The sequence below is a fragment of the Pelophylax lessonae genome (assembly GCF_965119305.1).
Source record: "Pelophylax lessonae genome assembly, chromosome: 3".
In the NCBI taxonomy this organism is placed as follows: domain Eukaryota; kingdom Metazoa; phylum Chordata; class Amphibia; order Anura; family Ranidae; genus Pelophylax; species Pelophylax lessonae.
The window spans coordinates 414,376,059-414,396,163 of record NC_138770.1 but is presented as its reverse complement, the minus strand read 5'-3'; the positions used below and the strand labels follow the sequence as shown (position 1 = coordinate 414,396,163).

The 20,105-nt window shown below is 43.0% G+C and overlaps 1 protein-coding gene across 2 annotated transcripts in view; it reads left to right on the top strand.

Moving 5' to 3' along the window:
* TBC1D32 (TBC1 domain family member 32) overlaps nucleotides 1–20,105 on the top strand; it is a 532,407-nt gene that overhangs the window by 262,019 nt on the left and 250,283 nt on the right. For both annotated transcript variants that reach the window (XM_082249090.1, XM_082249089.1), the window contains exons 20-22: nucleotides 987–1,074; nucleotides 10,145–10,263; nucleotides 13,001–13,117. In XM_082249090.1, coding sequence (XP_082105216.1) covers nucleotides 987–1,074; nucleotides 10,145–10,263; nucleotides 13,001–13,117 — 324 coding nt within the window. The remainder of the gene's footprint in view (nucleotides 1–986; nucleotides 1,075–10,144; nucleotides 10,264–13,000; nucleotides 13,118–20,105) is intronic.

The following is a 20,105-nucleotide window of genomic DNA, read 5'->3' as shown; positions in this document are numbered from 1 at the left end:
CTTTCACAAAATTCTACAGAGTAGATGTTCAGGCATCGGCTGATGCTTCCTTTGGCCGCAAGGTTCTTGGTGCGGCAGTTCCCTAGAACCCTTGTTACGGGTTCTTTGACTGTTTGGGACATTTGTTTTTCCCTGGGTTTTCTTGCTCCTGTTGAGCGAGTGTTTTGTTCTTATGCCCAACTGGTTTCCTTCCTTTGGTAAGGTTCCTTTCTCTGATGGGGAGACGGCGTTGCCTTGGGCGCGGCTGCGTTCTTCCCACCCCTCATGTTTACACTGCTTTGGGACATCCCATTGGTGATGAATATGAAGGGGCGGCGACTGTCGGAGGACGTAAGAGAAAACTGAATTTTTGTAAAATCTTACCTGTAAAATTCCTTTCTCTGAGTCCTCCGACAGTCGCCGCCCCCGCCCCTCTTTTGGGGTTTTGATATACTCTCTACTGCTATTCCACTGAAACTGAGTTGGATACAGGAAGTGGAGGGTTATGTACTGAGGGGACCACCCCCTGGGGGTGGGATATGTTAAAAGTCTTTGTACTAACATATTCTATTGCCTAGCTACTCCTACGGATGAGAGGACATAACCCATTGGTGATGAATATGAAGGGGCGGCGACTGTCGGAGGACTCAGAGAAAGGAATTTTACAGGTAAGATTTTACAAAAATTCAGTTTTTGTCCAGACATACACTTTAGGGCAAGCACACATAAATACTCAAAATTAGCATTTTCTGGAAATTTGCTAAGGGTCTATTTATAAAGGTTTTTTACACAATGTTCACACCGCTTTCTCCCATTTATCTAATTGGATTCCGTTGAAAAAATGTGTGAATCCTTAGCAGACAGTTGTGTGAACACATTTATAAATAAATATAAATGTGTCAAGCATGAGACATATACTTATGTTTTCATATTCACATTGATACAGCATGTATAATTAGACATTTTATATTTTGGTTTATGTTTATTCTAAAATGATTTCTTTTCAGGTTAGCAGATGTGAAAAATTTGGATACGGAGTTATGGTGACACAGGTAGCAGGGACAGCCGCTGGTGCAGTAGCCCTGCAGAAGTCAGGTAAATGCTGGTTACGCTAAAAGCAATTTTTGTTTGGGTTTATGTCAAAACAACACATACAATATACACTTTGTGCTTTTAACCACATGACCTCTGAAAGATTTACCCTCCTTCACGACCAGGTTTTTTTTTTGCGATACGGCACTGCGTTACTGACTATTGCACGGTCATGCGACGCTTTAACCAAATAAAATGTATGTCTTTTTTTCCCCGCAAATAGGGCTTTCTTTTGGTGGTATTTGATCACCTCTACATTTTTTATTTTTTTCAACATAAACAAAAAAGACACAATTTAACCACTTGCCGACTGCTCACTGGAGCACTACTGCGGCAAAGTGGCTCGATAACGTCTGACGACGTAGTACTACGTCGGCAGACATTTCCACTTCTTGGCGGCGCGCGCGGCGCCGGAGGCTCGCTCCCGCTGTATTCATTTACAGCGGGAGTCTGGCCAGGGGAGGAGCAGCGGCGGTCGCCGTTGCACTCCCCCCGATCGTCAGGGAATCGAGTGTGGAGATCCGCCCGCTTGTGTAAACACAAGCGGGCGGATCTCCTAAGTGAAAGGCAGGGACAGATTGCAGGGTTCAGCATAGCTGAACCCTCGATCTGTCCTTGTGTCACACAGTCACCTCCCCCCACACAAGTTAGTAAGCACCAGGCATACATTAACCCCTCCCTCTCCAATAAAATTAACCCCTTCCCTGCCAGTGTCATTTTTACAGTAACCGTGCATATATATAGCACTGATTACTGCAGTAATATCACTGGTACCCCCAAAAGTGTCAAAAATGTCAGTCAAGGGTCCGATCTGTCCGCCGCAATGTCGCAGTCCCGCAAAAAAAATCGCAGATCGCCGCCATTACTCGTTAAAAAAAAAAAACACCAAAAATGACAGAAATCTTTCCCTTAGTTAGTAAACGTAATAACTTTTGCGCAAACCAATCAAAATACGCTTATTGTGATTTTTTTACCAAACATAGGTAGCAGAAAACAAATTGGCCAAAAATGTAAACACTTGCCTACAGTGCACTTTCACCCCCTTCCTGCCCAGACCGATTTTCAGCTTTCAGCGCTCTCACACTTTGACTGAGAATTACTCAGTCATGCAACACTGTACCCATACAAAAATTGTGTCCTTTTTTTCACACAAATAGAGCTTTCTTTAATGGTATTTGATCAATACTGGGTTTTTTATTTTTTGTGCTATAAATAAAAAAAGACTGAAAATATCGTGAAAAAAACGCATTTTTCTTTGTTTCTGTCATAAAATTTTGCAAATTAGTCATTTTTCTTCACAAATTTTGGCCAAAATTTATACTACTACTTATCTTTGGTAAAAAAAACCCAAATAAGTGTATATTATTTGGTCTTTGTGAAAGTTATAGAGTCCACAAGCATTGGTGCGAATCATTGAAAATTGATCACACTTGATCACACCTGATGTACTGAAGGCCTATCTCATTTCTTGAGACACTAAAAAGTCAGGAAAGTACAAATACCCCCCAAATGACCCCTTTTTGGAAAGTAGACATTCCAAGGTATTTAATAAGGGGCATGGTGAGTTTTTTGAAGTTGTAATTTTTTCCCACAATGCTTTGCAAAATTAACATTTTTTTTTTTTTTTACAAATTGCCGCATTAACAGGTTATTTCTCTCACACAGCACATGTATACTTGCAACTACACCCCAAAACACATTCTACTACTCCTCCTTAGTATGGCGATACCACATGTGTGAGACTTTTTCACAGCCTGGCCACATACAGAGGCCTAACATCCAAGTAGCAGCGTCCGGCATTCTAGGAGCACAAATTACACATATAATTTCCTGACAACCTATCGCACTTTTGAAGGCCCTGGAGCACCAGGACAATGGAAACCCCCATAAAATGACCCCATTTTGGAAAGCAAACAGCCCAACGTATAATTTTTGAGGCATAATGAGTCTTTTGAATATGTCATTTTTTTCCACAAGTTTTTGGAAAATGTGGAAAGAAAATGAAAACACATTTTTTTTACACAAAGCTGTCCATTTATGCAATATTTCTAACACATAGCATGTACATAGCAAAAATTGCACCCCAAAATACATTCTGCTATTCCTCCTGAGTATGGCGATACCACATGTGTAACACTTTTTCACAGCCTGGCCACATACATAGGCCTAACATCCAAGTAGCGCTTTACACAAAGTTGTCCATTTATCCACTTTAAGACTGGGCCTATTTTTGACACTTGTCTTTGACAAAAGACTAAAATCTTTTTTTTTGCTAGAAAACTAGTTGGAACCCCCAAACATTATATATATTTTTTTTAGCAGAGACCCTAGAGAATAAAATGGAGATCGTTGCAATATTTTTTATCACACCATATTTGTGCAGCAAATGCGATTTTTTTGAAAAAAATTCACTTTTTTTAACAAAAAAATAAGAAAACAGTAAATTTAGCCCAATTTTTTTCCATAATGTGAAAGATAATGTTACGCCGAGTAATTAGATACCCAACATGTCATGCTTCAAAATTGCGCATGCTCACAGAATGGCGCCAAACATTGGTACTTAAAAATCCCCATAGGCAACATTTTAAAAATTTCTGCAGGTTACTAGCTTAGAGTTACAGAGGAGGTCTAGGGCTCAAATTATTGCTCTCGCTCTAACGATCGTGGCAATACCTCACATGTATCGTTTGAACACCGTTTACATATGTGGGCGGGACTTGCGTATGTGTTTGCTTCTGCGCGCGAGCTAACGGGGACAGGGCGCTTTAATTTTTTTTTTTTTTTCTATTTATTTTATTTATTATTTTTTTATTTTTACACAGTTTAAAAAAAAAAATGTTTTGATAATTTTTATTCCTATTACAAGGAATGTAAACATCCCTTGTAATAGAAATAGGCATGACAGGTCCTCTTTATTGTGAGATCTGGGGTCAAAAAGACCTCACAACTACACTAACAAAGAAAAAAAAAAAAAAATTGTTGAAAGAGGAAAAAAGAAAACAGAAAAAAAAAAAGCGGCCCTTTAAACCGGTTGCTAGGCAACGTCTTTTGACGTAGCTCCGGTCCTCCAAGACCATAGAGTCGAGTGAGGGCCATCTTTCCCTCACTCAACTTCCTGTCTCTGAGGATCCGGGACCGGATAGTTTTCCCCGCTGCCGGCGGGTCCGGTAAGCTGGGAAAACGTCTGGGACGTGGCAGGAGGGGGGGGCACCTCTTCCCCTGCACCGTAAGGGTAATTCTGTGGCGAATCCGCCACTGGGACCACCCTTATCTGAAAGCCGACCGCCCGCCGTTTCAAAAAATACCGGGGTTATGGGGGCTATCTGCTGCCATAACCCCAGTATTTAGCTTTTAATGGCCCGACGCATATAGTCGTTAGGCGGTCAGTAAGTGATTGCATGTATATGGCAAACAGGTGACGATGACTGATGGGGTGACAGGTGACAATGACTGATGGGGTGACAGGTGACGATAACTGATGGGGTGACAGGTGACGATGACTGATGCGGTGACAGGTGACGATAATTGATGAGGTGACGGGCGATGGTCACTGATGGGTGACAGGTGACGGGCGATGGTGCACGGCGGTACTGATGGCAGTCTCTGGTGACCGGTGAACTTTAGGCTACGTTCACATGTGAGCGTAACGATCATGGGCAGAATCACTGCGATTCCGCCCGCGATCCAGAAATCATTGCAAATTGCGGGACGCCTGTGCGTTGCCCGTGATTTGCAATAGCACCCCAAACGCTGTGCGATGTTGCAGCGATTTCCGCCTGCCGAATCGAGGTAACATCACGCAAACAACGCATGATGCCCCAAAGAAGCTCTTGTACCTTTTTTGGGCGTCATGCGATGTTTGCGCGATGTTACCGCGATTCGACAGGCGGAAATGGCGGCAACATCGCACAGCGTTTGGGGTGCTATTGCAAAAAACGGGCAACGCACAGGCGTCCCGCAATTTGCAATGATTTCCGGATCGCGGGCAGAATCGCGGTGATTCTGCCCGCGATCGCTACGCTCACATGTGAACGTAGCCTTATGGGTGTCAATTTCTGGGCACTGATGAGGTGATTGTTGGGTGACAGGTGACATTGGGGGGGGGGGGGTCTGAGGACTGTGTGGGGACCTTTATTAGTGTGATTTTATTGTGATTTTACTTTTACAGGTGTACAGAGCAGTAATTCACTATTTCTAGCTCTTCTCCCCTCACACTGGAAACTGTATGAGAGGAGAAGAGCTAGTAACAGTCAGTTACTGCTCTTTGTTTACATTTTGTGATCGGTTGTGAATGGATTCACAGCCAATCACATAGTAAACAGTCACTGTCAGTGACTGTTTACTACTGCCGGCGACAGCTGTGTTCCTACGGAACACAGTGCCACTGACATGACCGCGCTGCGCGCTCCCGATCGCGCATGCGCGGTCATCTCCCGGGCGCCTCCATTGTGATCGGCTGTGTCATTGGAACACAGCCGATCACGTGGGAAACAGCCACGCCCATTGGCTGTTTCCCCCCTGACGGTGACGGGGGGTGTCCCGGGGACACCCGACACCGGCAGTGCAGGGCGGCGCACGCGATCGCGCGCCTGCCCTGCTATTCTGGGATCACGTCATATGACGTCTTCCCAGGATAATGGTCGCACCGCTCCACCGTCAATTGACGGCGGGCGGGCGGCAAGTAGTTAAAAAAAATAGATTTTTACATTTTTTTTTGGGGGGGGGAATTTCATATAAAAAAATTTGAAAAATATTGTTATTTTTTTCAAAATTTACGCTCTTTTTTTGTTTATAGCGCAAAAAGTAAAAATCGCACAGGTGATCAAATACCACCAAAAGAAAGCTCTGTTTGTGGGAAAAAAAGGATGTAAATTTTGTTTGGGTACAGCGTCGCACGACCGCGCAATTGTCAATTGTCAGTTAAAGTCGCACAGTGCCAAATCGCAAAAAGTGGCCCAGACGTAAGACAGCAAAATCCTCCGGTGGTAAAGTGGTTAAAAAAAAAAAAAGATTTTTACTTTATGCTATAATCGAATTTCTTCATAAATTTATATTCTGCTACATATTTTTGGTAAACAAAATCCCAATAAGTATATAATGATTGGTTTGCACAAAAGTTATAGTATCTACAAACTATAGGATATTTTTTTTTTTTTACTAGTAATGGCGGCGATCAGTGACTTATATCGGGACTGCGATATTGCGGTGGACATACTAACACATTTCATACTTTTTTTGGGACCAGTAATACTAATATAGTGATCAATGCTAAAGAAATGCACTGTCACCGTACTAATGGCACTGGCTGGGAAGGGGTTATCTTCAGGGGCGATCAAAGGGTAACTTTGTGCCTAGTCTGTGTTTCTGTACTGTGTGGGAGGTGCTTTTACTAGTGGAAGACATGGATCCTTGTCCCTGCTTTGAAGGAACACAGGATCCATGCCTGCCTTACTGACAGAACAGTGATCTGCATTGTTTACATAGGCAGATCACTGTTCTGCCTCTCTGCTGGATCATGTATAAAAGGGAGAGGGTCGAGACTTTAAATAAAACGTGTGAAACGGGCACTATAGTAAAAAACACGAAGACAATTTTATTTACAATTAAATTGTCTTCATGTTTTTTACTATAGTGGCTGTGTCACACGTTTCATTTAAAGTCTCAACCCTCTCCCTTTTAACCACTTGCCCACTGGGCACTTAAACCCCCTTCTAACCAGACCAATTTTCAGCTTTCAGTGCTCTCACATTTTGAATGACAATTACTCAGCCATGCAACACTGTCCCCATATGAAATTTTCATCCTTTTTTTCACACAAACAGAGCTTTCTTTTGGTGGTATTTAATCATAATTGGGTTTTTTATTTTTTGCGCTATAAATGAAAAAAGACTGAAAATTTTGTAAAAAAATATATATTTTTCACAAAATGGTCCTATTACCAAGTTATTTCTTACTCACTGTACAGGCATACTTGAAACTACACCCCAAAATACATTCTGCTACTCCTCCTGAGTATGGCGATACCACATGTGTGACACTTTTCCACAGCCTGACCACATACAGAGGCCCAACATCCAAGGAGCACCGTCAGGCATTCTAGAAGCAAAAATTACACATATAATTTTCTGAAGACCTATCACACTTTTGAAAGTCCTGGAGCACCTGGACAATGGAATTACCCACAAAATGACCCCATTTTGGAAAGAAAACACCCCAACACATGATCTAGGAGGCATAATGAGTCTTTTGAACATGTCATTTTTTCCCACAAGTTTTTGGAAAATGTGGAAAGAAAACCAAAACGCATTTTTTTTTTACACAAAGATGTCCATTTATTAGACATTTCTAACACATAGCATGTACATAGCAAAAATGACACCCCAAAATACATTGTGCCACTCCTCCTGAGTATGGCGATACCACATGTGTGACACTTTTCCACAGCCTGGCCACATACGGAGGCCCAACATGCAGGGAGCTCCGTCATTTCCTGACTTCCCATTACAATTTTGTGAGACACTGTAGGGCACTGATAAGCATTGTAGTGGCACTGATGTGGCATGGATGTGGCCCGGATGAGCACTGACATGGCATGGAGGTGGCACTGATGAGCACTGACGTGGCATGGATGTGGCACTGATGAGCACTGATGTGGGATGGATGTGGCACTGATTAGCACTGATGTTGCATGGATTAGCCCTGACGTGGCATTGATGTGGCACGGATGAGCACTGATGTGGCATGGATGAGGCACAGATGAGCACCCTGACGTGGCATGGGTGTGACACAGATGAGCATTGACATGGCATGGATGTGGCATTGATGTGGCACAGGTGAGCACTGACGTGGCATGGATGTGGCACGGATGAGCACTGACGTGGCATGGATGTGGCACGGATGAGCACTGAAGTGGCACGGATGAGCACTGAAGTGGCATGGATGTAGCATGGATGAGCACTGAGGTGGCATGGATGTGGCATGGATGAGCACTAACGTGGCATGGATGAGCACTGAGGTGGCATGGGCGGGCACAGATGTGGCATGTATGAGCACTGAGACAGCATGGGCAGGCACAGATGTCGCACAGATGAGGCACAGATGAGCACGGGTGAGGCATGGATGAGCACGGATGTGGCACGGATGAGCATGGATGTGGCATGGGTGAGCACTGAGGTGGCATGGGTGGGCATGGATGTGGCATTGATGAGCACTGAGGTGGCATGGGTGGGCACGGATGATGCATGGATGAGGTACGGATGATGCATGGATGAGGCACTGATGGGGGGCACGAATAAGGCACTGATGGGGCACAATGAGGCACAGATGGGGCACAATGCGGCACAGATGGGGCACAATGAGGCACAGATGGGGCACAATGAGACACAGATGGGGCACACTGAGGCACTGATGGGGCACAATGAGGCACAGATGGGGCATAATGAGGCACTGATGGGGCACAATGAGGCACATATGGGGTATAATGAGGCACTGATAGGGCACAATGAGGCACAGATGGGGCATAATGAGGCACTGATGGGGCACAATGAGGCACTGATGGGGCACAATGGGGCACAATGAGGCACAGATGGGGCAAAATGAGGCACAGATGGGGCACAGTTAAGGCAGAAGAGGCGTGCAGCAGCAGTTCCTCTCCTCTCCTCGCACGCTGTACCGATTGCTGTGTACAGCGTCCGAGGAGAAGAGAGAAATGAACCGGACATGCGCCGGTTTGTTGTGATGTGGTCGCTCTGTCATTGAATGGAACGATCACGTGGTAAAGGACCGCTCTCATTGGTCCTTTACCACGATCCGTGATGCGTCGGGTCCCCGGACACTCCCGTGTGCGCGCCCCAGGGGGCGCGCGGGAGCGCAATTCTGGGAGGACGTCCATGTACGCCCTCCCAGAACTAGACAACCACTTTGCGGCCGTGTTTTTACAATGGGCCGGTCGGAAAGTGGTTAAACATTGAACCGGGATTGAGGTGATTTTTCACCTCATTTAAAGTCCCAAAACCTTCCTTATTGCTCTGCTGGATCATCGGCGGGTGCCGACGGACATCGAGCTTGCCATACCCGCTGCGTGTGATCACTGCAGCAGAAAGCCTCCGCCGCGCATGCACGCCCCCTACCTGGAAGAGTCAGATCACATATATACATGATCTGGTGCAGAGGTGCCGCCCTGTAGCAGTAAAAGGATGGCCCTTAGGTGGTTAAATAAAAGCACAAGAAGCATGTTCTGACCAGGGCTTTTGATCCATTATTGTTACCCCGGTGACAGAAGATATCACCTCTATTTGCTATGTCAGATTGCAAAAAATTCAGACTCAAAGCGCTAAATGTTTTTCCCACAAAATTAGAAGGTGGACTAAACAAAAAAACATTAAAATGTATATTTATGTATCTGGTAATAGTAAAAAGGGGAGATCAGTTTCTATTAAAGTACTGCAATTTGCTTACTGTACTAATGCAGATATTGTTGGAAGTATTACTCAAATGGGTAAATCTTTTGAGAACTTTTGAACAGAGGGAAAAATGGCAAGTAATGGAATGCACAGGTATAACAGACAATCTCTTATTGAAAGAAATGTAAGTAAGTGTAGCTATCACATATTCCTTATTTGTGCCCTTCCAGCAAAAATAGTTTTTGTACCCTTTTATATGCAGCTTATTCTATTTTATTATTAATACTAAGTGATACATTGGTATGAATGCCAATGTGAAAGAAGAAAAAAGCAGGAAAGGTCGGCATTAAATCAGGTCAGAAGGAGGTCAGCTGCATGTCAATTGCACATGGCAATGCATTCTGAATGACCTCAGAAGCATGTCAAGCTGATGCCATCAACACAAGCCCAATGTCTATCCACGCAGGCTCAAGTATATCTGTCATCTACATTAATGTTAAATCGCTGCTAGTGGCTCGCAGACATATTGTAGCACTAGCACGACAATCTTTGGGCATATTTAAATACATAGCTGAATGTCAGTTGTATCCCTGGTTACTTAGTAAAGAGCAAGAGGCATGTAGAAATATATTTCTGTGGTCATTGAGCACTTCTCTCTTTTATGTCTATAGGCTTTATCCAGGCTTTTGTCTCTGACTTGTGGTCTGCTCTTGAATGTGGAAGAGATGATGTCAGGGTCACTCACCCAAAACCCACCCCTGTAGATCCCATAGACAGGAGCTGTCAAAAGGTAAAATGGCAATTAATTATGATCTTGCATTGCAGACATTCTGGAGACTTGTATAATGATATATATATATATATATATATATATATATATATATATATATATATATATATATATATATATATATAGTCAAAAGTATTGGGACGCCTGCCTTTACACGCACATGACCTTTATTGGCATCCCAGTCTTAGTCCGTAGGGTTCAATAATAAGTTGACTCACCCTTTGCAGTTATTATAGCTTCAACTCTTCTGGGAAGGCTGTTCACAAGGTTTAAGTGTGTGTCTAAGATCTGTACCCCCTACTGTTCTTTCCAATACTACATTTTTTAAATTGCTTCTCATATTTTTACAGGACCCCTAAGGTCTACTTCTTCCATCCTAGAGTCACTAGTAGTGAGTATATACTGTAATATTACACATCTGTCCAATATCTTCTTTAATGCCTATATAGCGTTGTAGCAGTTATTTAAAAATTTTATACAGGTATAACAACTCTCCTAAATAAGATACCTTCTCAGACATATCCGCTCATATTACTTTTTATAGATAGATTTATATAGATATATTTTTAGCAGCTGTCCTTACTCCTTATGTTTTTACATGCAGTAACAGGGTAGTCCTATCATCAGATCTTTCCTCTCCCCCCCCCCCATGCACTCTCTATGTTAACTCTCCTGCGGCTCCCCCTGGCTGTGGGGTGTGTGGACGGTGGGAGGGACCAGCGAGCTGTCAGTTGCTGCCCGCCAGCCCCGCCTCCCGCCGCTGCCTTATAGCGTGGAAGGGGATGACTGTTCGGGAGGCCTGAGGAAGGAGCACGCATGCTCTGAACGCGTGCCCCAACATCAGCCCGTCCTGCAAAGACCTCCGTCTCCGTGGCAACTCCCTGCTCTCCTCTCTCCAATCACCGACCCGAAGAACTGGAAGCCACCGGCGCTGCCGGCAACGTGTTTTCTGAAGGACGCCCTGCAGACCCCCAAACGGACCTGAAGGGTGTCCCTTTTTATATGCGGTTTACTTACATCTGACTTGTAAGAGCAACCTTTATTAAACTAACTGTTTTTACTTACCTACTACATTAAGATTGGCGCTGCTTTTGTCTCTATCCACAATGTTTAGGAGTGTGTCTATGGGAATGTTTGACCATTCTTCCAGAAGCGCATTTGTGAGGTCAGGCACTGATGTTGGGCGAAAAGGCCTGGCTCGCAGTCTCCGCTCTAATTCATCCCAAAGAGTTCAGGCCAGTCAAGTTTTTCCACCCCAAACTTGCTCATCCATGTCTTTATGGACCTTACTCTGTGCACTGGTGTGCAGTCATGTTGGAACAGGAAGGGGCTATCCCCAAACTGTTCCCACAAAGTTGGGAGAACAAAATTGTCCAAAATATCTTGGTATGCTAATGCCTTAGGAGTTCCCTTTACTGGAGGTAAGGGGCCAAGCCTAACCCCTGAAAAACAACCCAACATCATAATCCCCATAATCCCCACTCCACCAAATGATTTGAACCAGTGCACAAAGCAAGGTCCATAAAGATGTGCATGAGGGAGTTTAGGGTGGAGGAACTTGACTGGCCTACACCGAGTCCTGACATCAACCGAATATAACACCTTTGAGATGAATATGAGCGGAGATTGCGAGCCAGGTGTTTTCACCCAACATCAGTGAATGACCCCACAAACGCGCTCTTGAAAGAATGGTCAAAATTTCGCATAGACACACTCCTACACCTTTTGGACAGCCTTCCCAGAAGAGTTGAAGCTGGTATAACTGCAAAGGGTGGGCCAACTCAATATTAAACCCTACAGACTAAGACTGGGATGCCATTAATGTCATGTGCATGTAAAGGCAGGTGTTCCAATACTTTTGATAATATAGTGTGTATATATAGATATACATATACTGTAATTATCAAGGGCGTGCAATGTTAGTGTTTTTTGTTATATTTTTATTTTAGTAAAAATGCTTAAAGCAGTATTAAACTCAAAACCAAAAATGAATTATATTCCAGTTCACCAATAATCTGGTGATCTGGCCAGTAATAGAACTCCAGTATTAGTGTGACACCACTCTGGATGAATTAGAAGAGGAGGCATAACAGACAGCTGGGGGGTAATGGTAAATGTATTTGATTTAATTGATCAGATTTAAATACACTAACAATTTGAATCCCAAACTCTATAATCAGTTACAGCAAACTTTTTTTTTTTTTTTTTTCCTTTTTGGGATAAATGTTTTATATGAAAAAATAAAAGCTGATCCTTTTAATCACTCCTGCCAGAGGCAAATGGTTTGTCTCATCCAAGAAAGAAAGCCTTAAAAAGGAAACTAATACAGCTATCACATTAAAGAATTGGTAAGCTGTAATGTAATAAATATTTACTTTTGGGTTTAATTCTGCTTTAAATGTTACTAAAGATATTGTCATTGTGAGAAAATATATGCATTTTAAAGAACTTTTCTAAGAAGGAATTAGTAACGTCGAATGTGGAAATCCTGTTTCACTCATACAAATTATTCATGTACTTAAGTGATACACTAGTCTTATGTGCTCTTCTGGCTTAGCATTAGAAATTCCCTATATACCTTTACCTATGCAGCTAGATGCAGAATGGTAATACAAGAATAGGTGCATTCTCATCACTAAACCAATCCTCTTAGTGAAGTTGCGCTTTTGTTTCCAAATAAAACACATCTGAGGTTTAATTCATTTTTTTTTTTTTTTTTTATCTTTTTAATATCAAGTCCTTTCTAGCAATGGTGAACTTGTCTTCATACCCTTCTGTTTATGAGCTGCTAGGAAAGCAAGTCTTGCCTTCGAAGAATGAATACTCCCTCCGCGAAGTTCCCTCTTCCTTTGTTGTAAGTTAAAATGGCTTTATGCAAGCAACTCTTTTCAGTGCTCTTAGCTGCAAAAACAAATTTATCTTGACATATTTGCAATTTAAATATTCTTTTCTTAAATATTGTTACAGGAGAACTTTGATAAGCAATATTTGCATTTAAACTGGATACCTAATTTAATTACAGCGCATTTTCAGAAACAAATCCTGCTTTCTGAGGGGCTGTGTTTATAGGCTTTGGACTTGTGTTGCAAACATAGTGTATCAGAAGTTATAGAAGATGATTTTAATTTATATTTAGGCCTGAGGTTCACATCTAAAATTCCAAGCTTCTTTTGATTAAATATGACTGCTGGTTGCTTTGGGCCTTGCCTTGTATAGAGCAAATTGGCTAATTACCCAGTTTCACTCAATATGCTATTCAGATTTGTGCATATAAAGTCTATTACAGTTCAAGACTAGCTCATAGTCTTAACTCATTTTACAGTAGGCAAGGAACATTGTGTGAAGTATAGTAAACATGTCTTCCATTTATTTGATTGAAACCAATGCATTTAAGGATTTATACTGTTTTCTCCCATAGGCAAGCTACCTTGTGTCACCCCTCTTCAACACATACAACATGCAGAACCAAAAATACTTTAACAAGTTTTACAATGAGACAGTATCAATATACATCATGGGTGCTCAACCTGCGGCCCTCCAGCTGTTGCGGAACTACAAGTCCCATCATACCTCAGCTTTGGGAGTCATGCTTGTAACTGTCAACCTTTCAATGCCTCATGGGACTTGTAGTTCCGAAACAGCTGGAGGGCCACAGATTGAGCACTCATGCTCTACATGCTCTAATGAGAAGGGACTAAAGGGGGGGGGGGGGGGCGTCAGCCTGTCAATCGTGATCTACCCATCGCAGGTGACTGGTAGTTTACTTTCCTTGGTTGCCCACCCTGATCCTGGAGAGCAGGGCCAGCATGGAGTGAAACCGATTGGCTGAATTTTCCTCCCTACAGCAGCTGAAGGTTCCTCTTTCTTATGTTGTTGTTCCCCCCCCCTCGCAGTGCTGCCGGGTTTTCCTCTCCTGCCAGCTGCTGCAAGGGATTGTTACAGGATGAAGAGCAGGTCATTTCTCGGCCCCTTCCTGCTGGTACCAATCACTTACTGTATTCATTCCTAACTAAAGCATAGCAAACTGTGTTTACTATGCTTCAGTCTGTGAATGAACAAGAAGCTGTTTAGCACAGAGCACTTACTATTCACTGTCCAGTTCAGCTGAGGCTGTAGAAGAAAGTAAGTGGGGAATCTCTGTCCTTGGCCCCTTTCTCTGTCTCAGACATGAGACATCAGGGATCTGTTTAGACCCCTGATTTTTCATTAAAGCTAAAAATAAAAAAAATTAAACCATAAAAAAATTGTAAAAAGCAATTAAAAAAAAAAAAAAAAAATCTACTGACACCGTCTATTGCTCTATGAACACCATCCACTGCCCTACTAACACCGTCCACACACTGTCCACTGCCCTATAGACATTGTCCACTGCACTACTGACTGACACTGTCCATTTTTAACCACTTGCGAACCGCCCACTGTAGCTAGTACATGATCTGACACTTCCTGGTCAGGGGTGTGTGCGCACAGCGCAGGCGACCCACTCATGCTATAATTGTACACAGCAGGAGCCCAACAGAGGGTACCGCGGACTCGATGTCCGCCATCACCCTTCAATTACACAGGGCACAGGCAGAATGACAATCTGCAATTGTAAACAAGGCAGACTGTCAATCTGTCAGAAGGGAAGGCACAGATCCTGTGTTTCTGCTAAGCAGGAACACAGATCTTTGCCTTCCCCTAGTCAAAGCATCTCCCCCACAGTGAGTAAGCACAACCTATTCAAACAGTTAACCCTTTGATCGCCCCTGATGTTAACCCTTTTCCTGTCAGTGCTATTAGTGACCATGCATGTTTTTTTTAGCACTGATCACTGTATTAGTGTCACTGATCTCCAAAAATTGTCAGTTAGGTGTCCGATTTGTCTGCCGCAACATCGCAGTCCCGCTGTAAGTCACTGATTGCCACCATTACTAGTAAAATAAATGAATAAAAAGATCCCATAGTTTGAAGATGCTTTAACTTTTGTGCAAACCAATCAATATACACTTATTGGGATTTTTGTTATAAAAAATATGTAGCAGAATACATATTTGCCTAAGTTGATGAAGAAATTCGATTTTTTTTTTTTCTTTATTGGGTTTTATAGCAGAAAGTAAAAAATATTGTTTTTGTTTTCAAAATTGCCGGTCTTTTATTTGTTTATAGCACAAAAAATAAAAAACGCAGAGGTGATCAAATACTGCCAAAAAAAAGCTCTATTTGTGGGGAAAATATTATTTAGGTACAGTGTCCCATGACCACGCAATTGTCAGGTAAAGTAATGCAGTCCCATAACGCAAAAAATGGCCTGGTCAGGAAGGGATAAAACCTTCCGGAGCTCAAGTGGTTAAGGTACTCTAAGTTTAGATATTTTTATTATATTTTTCCATGTTTTCTTTACTATTTAGTTAGGCCTTGCTAGTTAATTTATAATAAATAAAGGTTGCCTACCCCTGGACTAAAGGTATCAAGAAGTCCTCAAACTTAATTAGTGTATAGCACAGTAAAGCCTTCTTGGACAAGAAGGAAATGTAATGTCTCATTCCATCTCACCTCTCAAAAATATTAATTCCTCATTTAAGGAAAGTGAATGGAGTCATGCAAAGCAATACTTTTTTTTTGCCAGATGCACATCCAAAACCACTGGTGTATAGTACAAATATAGCCTAATATTATAGAGCAATTTATAACAAACTGCATACAATAGGTTTATTTCACCATAAGGGTTGCAGTGCAAAGAAACCATGGTTTCAATAGATTATGACTTGGGACCCAACGAGACTGTATAACCATAAAGGCTATAGTGAGAAGGAACTAAATAAATCTAAAAGCCCTCCCTCCGAATTAGTGTGTAATACAGTGAAGCCTGCTTAAAGCCTTTGTTGGGCTCCAAACCCTTCATAGAAATCATGGTTTCCATACATGATGATGGTGAAAAAACAGTGGTTTTCTAGCTATTAGACTTTATTTGCCTATAGACAGGTCAGGTTATAGGGTTTTAGGGCCAGCAAAAGGTAGCCCCTAGTGGTCAAAGCCGATAGGTAAATAGCCTAATGCTAAATCTGGCCCTGTATATCTGACAGGTTGCCATGGCTTTCGGAATATCTTGGCTCTTTGCAATGTAGTGTATAGCAGTTACTGCAGGTTGATTATGTAGCTTTAAAGAAAACCATTTGCCAAAGGACATCTGTAATAATGTAAACCTCTACTCTTGAATTGTTTTAATAGTACAACTTTACCTCTCAGAGATTTCTTGATTTATTTTTTAAATATTTACTAGTATTCTTTAGAGCACAGGTTTCAGACTAAGTATCCTACAGTGAAGCCAGCCATACTTGACATGGATTGAAATTCAGCCAGTTCAGCAGGGACCTGCCAGATTTCGATTCATGGGCATGCTGGTTGTGCACAAGTTGTTCGACTAGGTAACATCAATCCTGTTGGAAATTTTCTGTTGATCAGGGCCATCGGCTATAGCCTTTAGTAGTGGCCTTAGGCTGGCCAACCAGTGGGTTGAATGAAAAAAGATGACTCGATTTCCCCATCCACACACTTGATTTGCACGGGGAATCAAGTCATTTGCTCTTGTGCAACCTGTTGGTTGAACGAAAGAAAATGACTTGTGTATGGCCAGCGAAAGGCCATTCTGTCTCCTGCCTAATATCAGTGCTGATAAAAAACACTTAAAAAGTATCATGTAATAAAGGTGTCAGCAGAATTAACAAGACAAAAAATGAAAGGCTTTGCTAATTGACAGGTTTATCCTTCTTCAGTGACTTGGATAGTGTCAGTTGTCATCACTAAGCTTAGGCAGCCTGACCAGTGTTAATTTTGGCAGCAAATTTCAATTTAGTTTTAGTCTTAGTCTTAGGACTAAAATGGCATTTTAGTTTTAGTCCTATTTTAGTCTTCTGCAAGTGTTTTAGTTTTAGTCGTATTTAGTCGACTAAAACTCCAGTATATTTTAGTCGACTAAAACGCCCTACATTTTAGTCGACTAAAACTAATTTTAGTCATCTATAATCAAATGGGTGTAGTTCAATTGTAATTTGTAATGCATTATTTAAGCATTTCTCTACTTCCTCTCTATTTCCAAACTCATTATATACAACTGCTGGTCCTGGAGTGAAAAATCTAATATGTTATTATTTATGCTTTGAGCATGCACCAGTGTTAATTTTTGGCAGCAAATTTCGATTTAGTTTTAGTTATAGTCTTAAGACTAAAATGCCATTTTAGTTTTAGTCGTATTTTAGTCTTAAGACTAAAATGCCATTCTAGTTTTAGTCGTATTTTAGTCATCTGAATTGTGTTAGTCGACGAAAACGTTTTAGTCGGTTTTAGTCGACGAAATTAACACTGAGCCTGACCCTAAACTCACATTTCAACAGGGAGATAATACAACTAAACAACAGCGCACACAGTTGTCCCTGAGATTTAAGGCTGCATTGCTTAGGTTGGGAACAGAGGTTGTGCACAGTTGTCATTTACTGAGTAAATAGAAGTTGTACACATTTGTCATTTATCGAGTAAATGGGTAAATTAACCATGACACAACATACTGTTAACAGTAGCTTATATATGGTAAGTGCTGAGTTAATATTAGATTGGTGTAGGCTTTGTTATCCTTGTTATGCTGTGAAAAGCAATTCGGATCAACAAAAGAAAATGCAGCAATCATACTTGTTCTATTTGACCTCACTTTTCAAAGGCTTTATTTATTTGTTATATCAAAAAATGTTTGCATTTTTTTTTAAATGAAAACTGTTTTATAATAAGGATTATACATAATATTTACCATGAAAAAAAAAACTAATTTGGCAAAATATGTTGCTGCTAAATATTCATTGTAGTGGAGCAGATGCCATAGTAACAGATTTGTTAGTTGTTGATGTGCCTATATTTATTTTTTACCTTCTTTGGAGGGAGAATAATGAAAATTACCAGCAGATATGAGTGGATAACTGCAAAAGGACCAGTAATAGTTGGATTTCTGAGTAATCCTGAAATTTCCAGTGCTGCTTTGTCCTGAAATCTTGTTGTATCCCCTGGACCCCTGCTCTACAGTTCTTGCCAACTTGCCCAAACTACTTCTTCAATAAAGAGACTTTAAATGCATGGCAGTTTAGGTTTGAATGGCCAAAGATGGGGTGTGTTGGCACACATGAAATATGAGTCGCCTGATCTCCTTCAGCATAGTGTCCTGCAATGGTGGTACTAGCAGACGATTCAGTGCTCAGTTCTTTGAGCTAACAATGCCTTTTTTCGTAATTCACGACATCAGTGGATACTAAGAGGGTATGCTAACGTTTTATGCAGGTGGCTACTGATGAGTAGATTCTGCGAGGAACAAAACAAAATTGATACACTAGCCAAACCACAGTACACATTAGTAAAGACCAGCGATAGGAACAGATAGACATTAACCACTCTGCAACCGCTCACAGTAATACTACTGCGGCAGAGTGGTTCGTTATCGTCCAGCCACGTAGTATTAACGTGACTGGACACTCCCCCTTCTGGGCGGCGCTTGCGCGCCGCCGGAGGCTCGCTCCCGCTGTTTTCATTCACAGCGGGAGTCGGGCCAGGGGAGGAGCAGCGGCGATCGCCGCTGCTCTTACCCGATCGTCGGGGATCGAGTCTGGAGATCCGCCCGCTGTGTGTAAACACAGCGGGCGGATCTCCATAGTGACAGGCAGTGTTGGAAGTAACTGCATTTAAGTAAACGGCGTTACTTAACGCAGTTACTTTTCAGGGTAACGAGTAATCTATTAGATTACTCGTTCACTCCCTGTAACGCCGTTGCCGCTACTTCCGGCTGCGTTACCGCAATTACATCTACCGCCACTAGATGGCAGTAGATGTAATGGTATTCCCCCTCTCCTCTATGACCACTGTCCGCGGTACTGGAGAGAGAAGAGGAGGAGACTCATCGAGTGAGTCACGTCACGCGGCGCCAGGACGGGACTCGGAGTGGGACAGTCACAGCCTCATGCTCACACAACAGCAGCAGAACAGCGCGCCAGGAGGACAGGGGAGAGGGCATAGAGTCCGGCGATCCGACCCAGCCATTGCCGCCCACAGTGAGTGCCAGTCTGCCAGTGCCTGCCACCACACACTAGTAGTAGACAGTGTCAGTATATAACTTGTGTTGTGTGACTACTGACTTTAGCAGCAGAACAGCGCGCCAGGAGGACAGGGGAGAGCCCAGCCATTGCCGCCCACAGTGCCAGTCTTCTGCCAGTGCCACCCACCACACTAGGCACTGCAGTATGTAACTTGTGTGACTGACTAGTGACTACTGACTTACTTAACTTTTGCCTGGCAAAATATAATATAAATATTATAACAAGTCAACCAGTGGCAGTTACTTTACTTACAGTTACAATTACTAAACAATATAGTCCAGGCCAGGAGGAGACTCCACCACCAGTCCACCACCACCAGCCAGGCAGCCGCCCACCACCAGTGTGCCGCCCACGTCACCACCAGTGTGCCAAGCGCCCACGCCACCACCAGTGTGCCACGCCACCACCAGCCAGGCAGCCACCCACCCACCACCAGTGTGCCACACCCACGTCACCACCAGAGTGTGCCACGCCCACGTCACCACCAGTCCAGTGTGCCACGCCACCACCAGTGTGCCATGTCACCACCAGCCAGGCAGCCACCCACCCACCACCAGTGTGCCACACCCACGTCACCACCAGTGTGCCACGCCCACGTCACCACCAGTCCAGTGTGCCACGCCACCACCAGTGTGCCACGCCACCACCAGCCAGGCAGCCACCCACCCACCACCAGTGTGCCACACCCACGTCACCACCAGTGTGCCACGCCCACGTCACCAACAGTCCAGT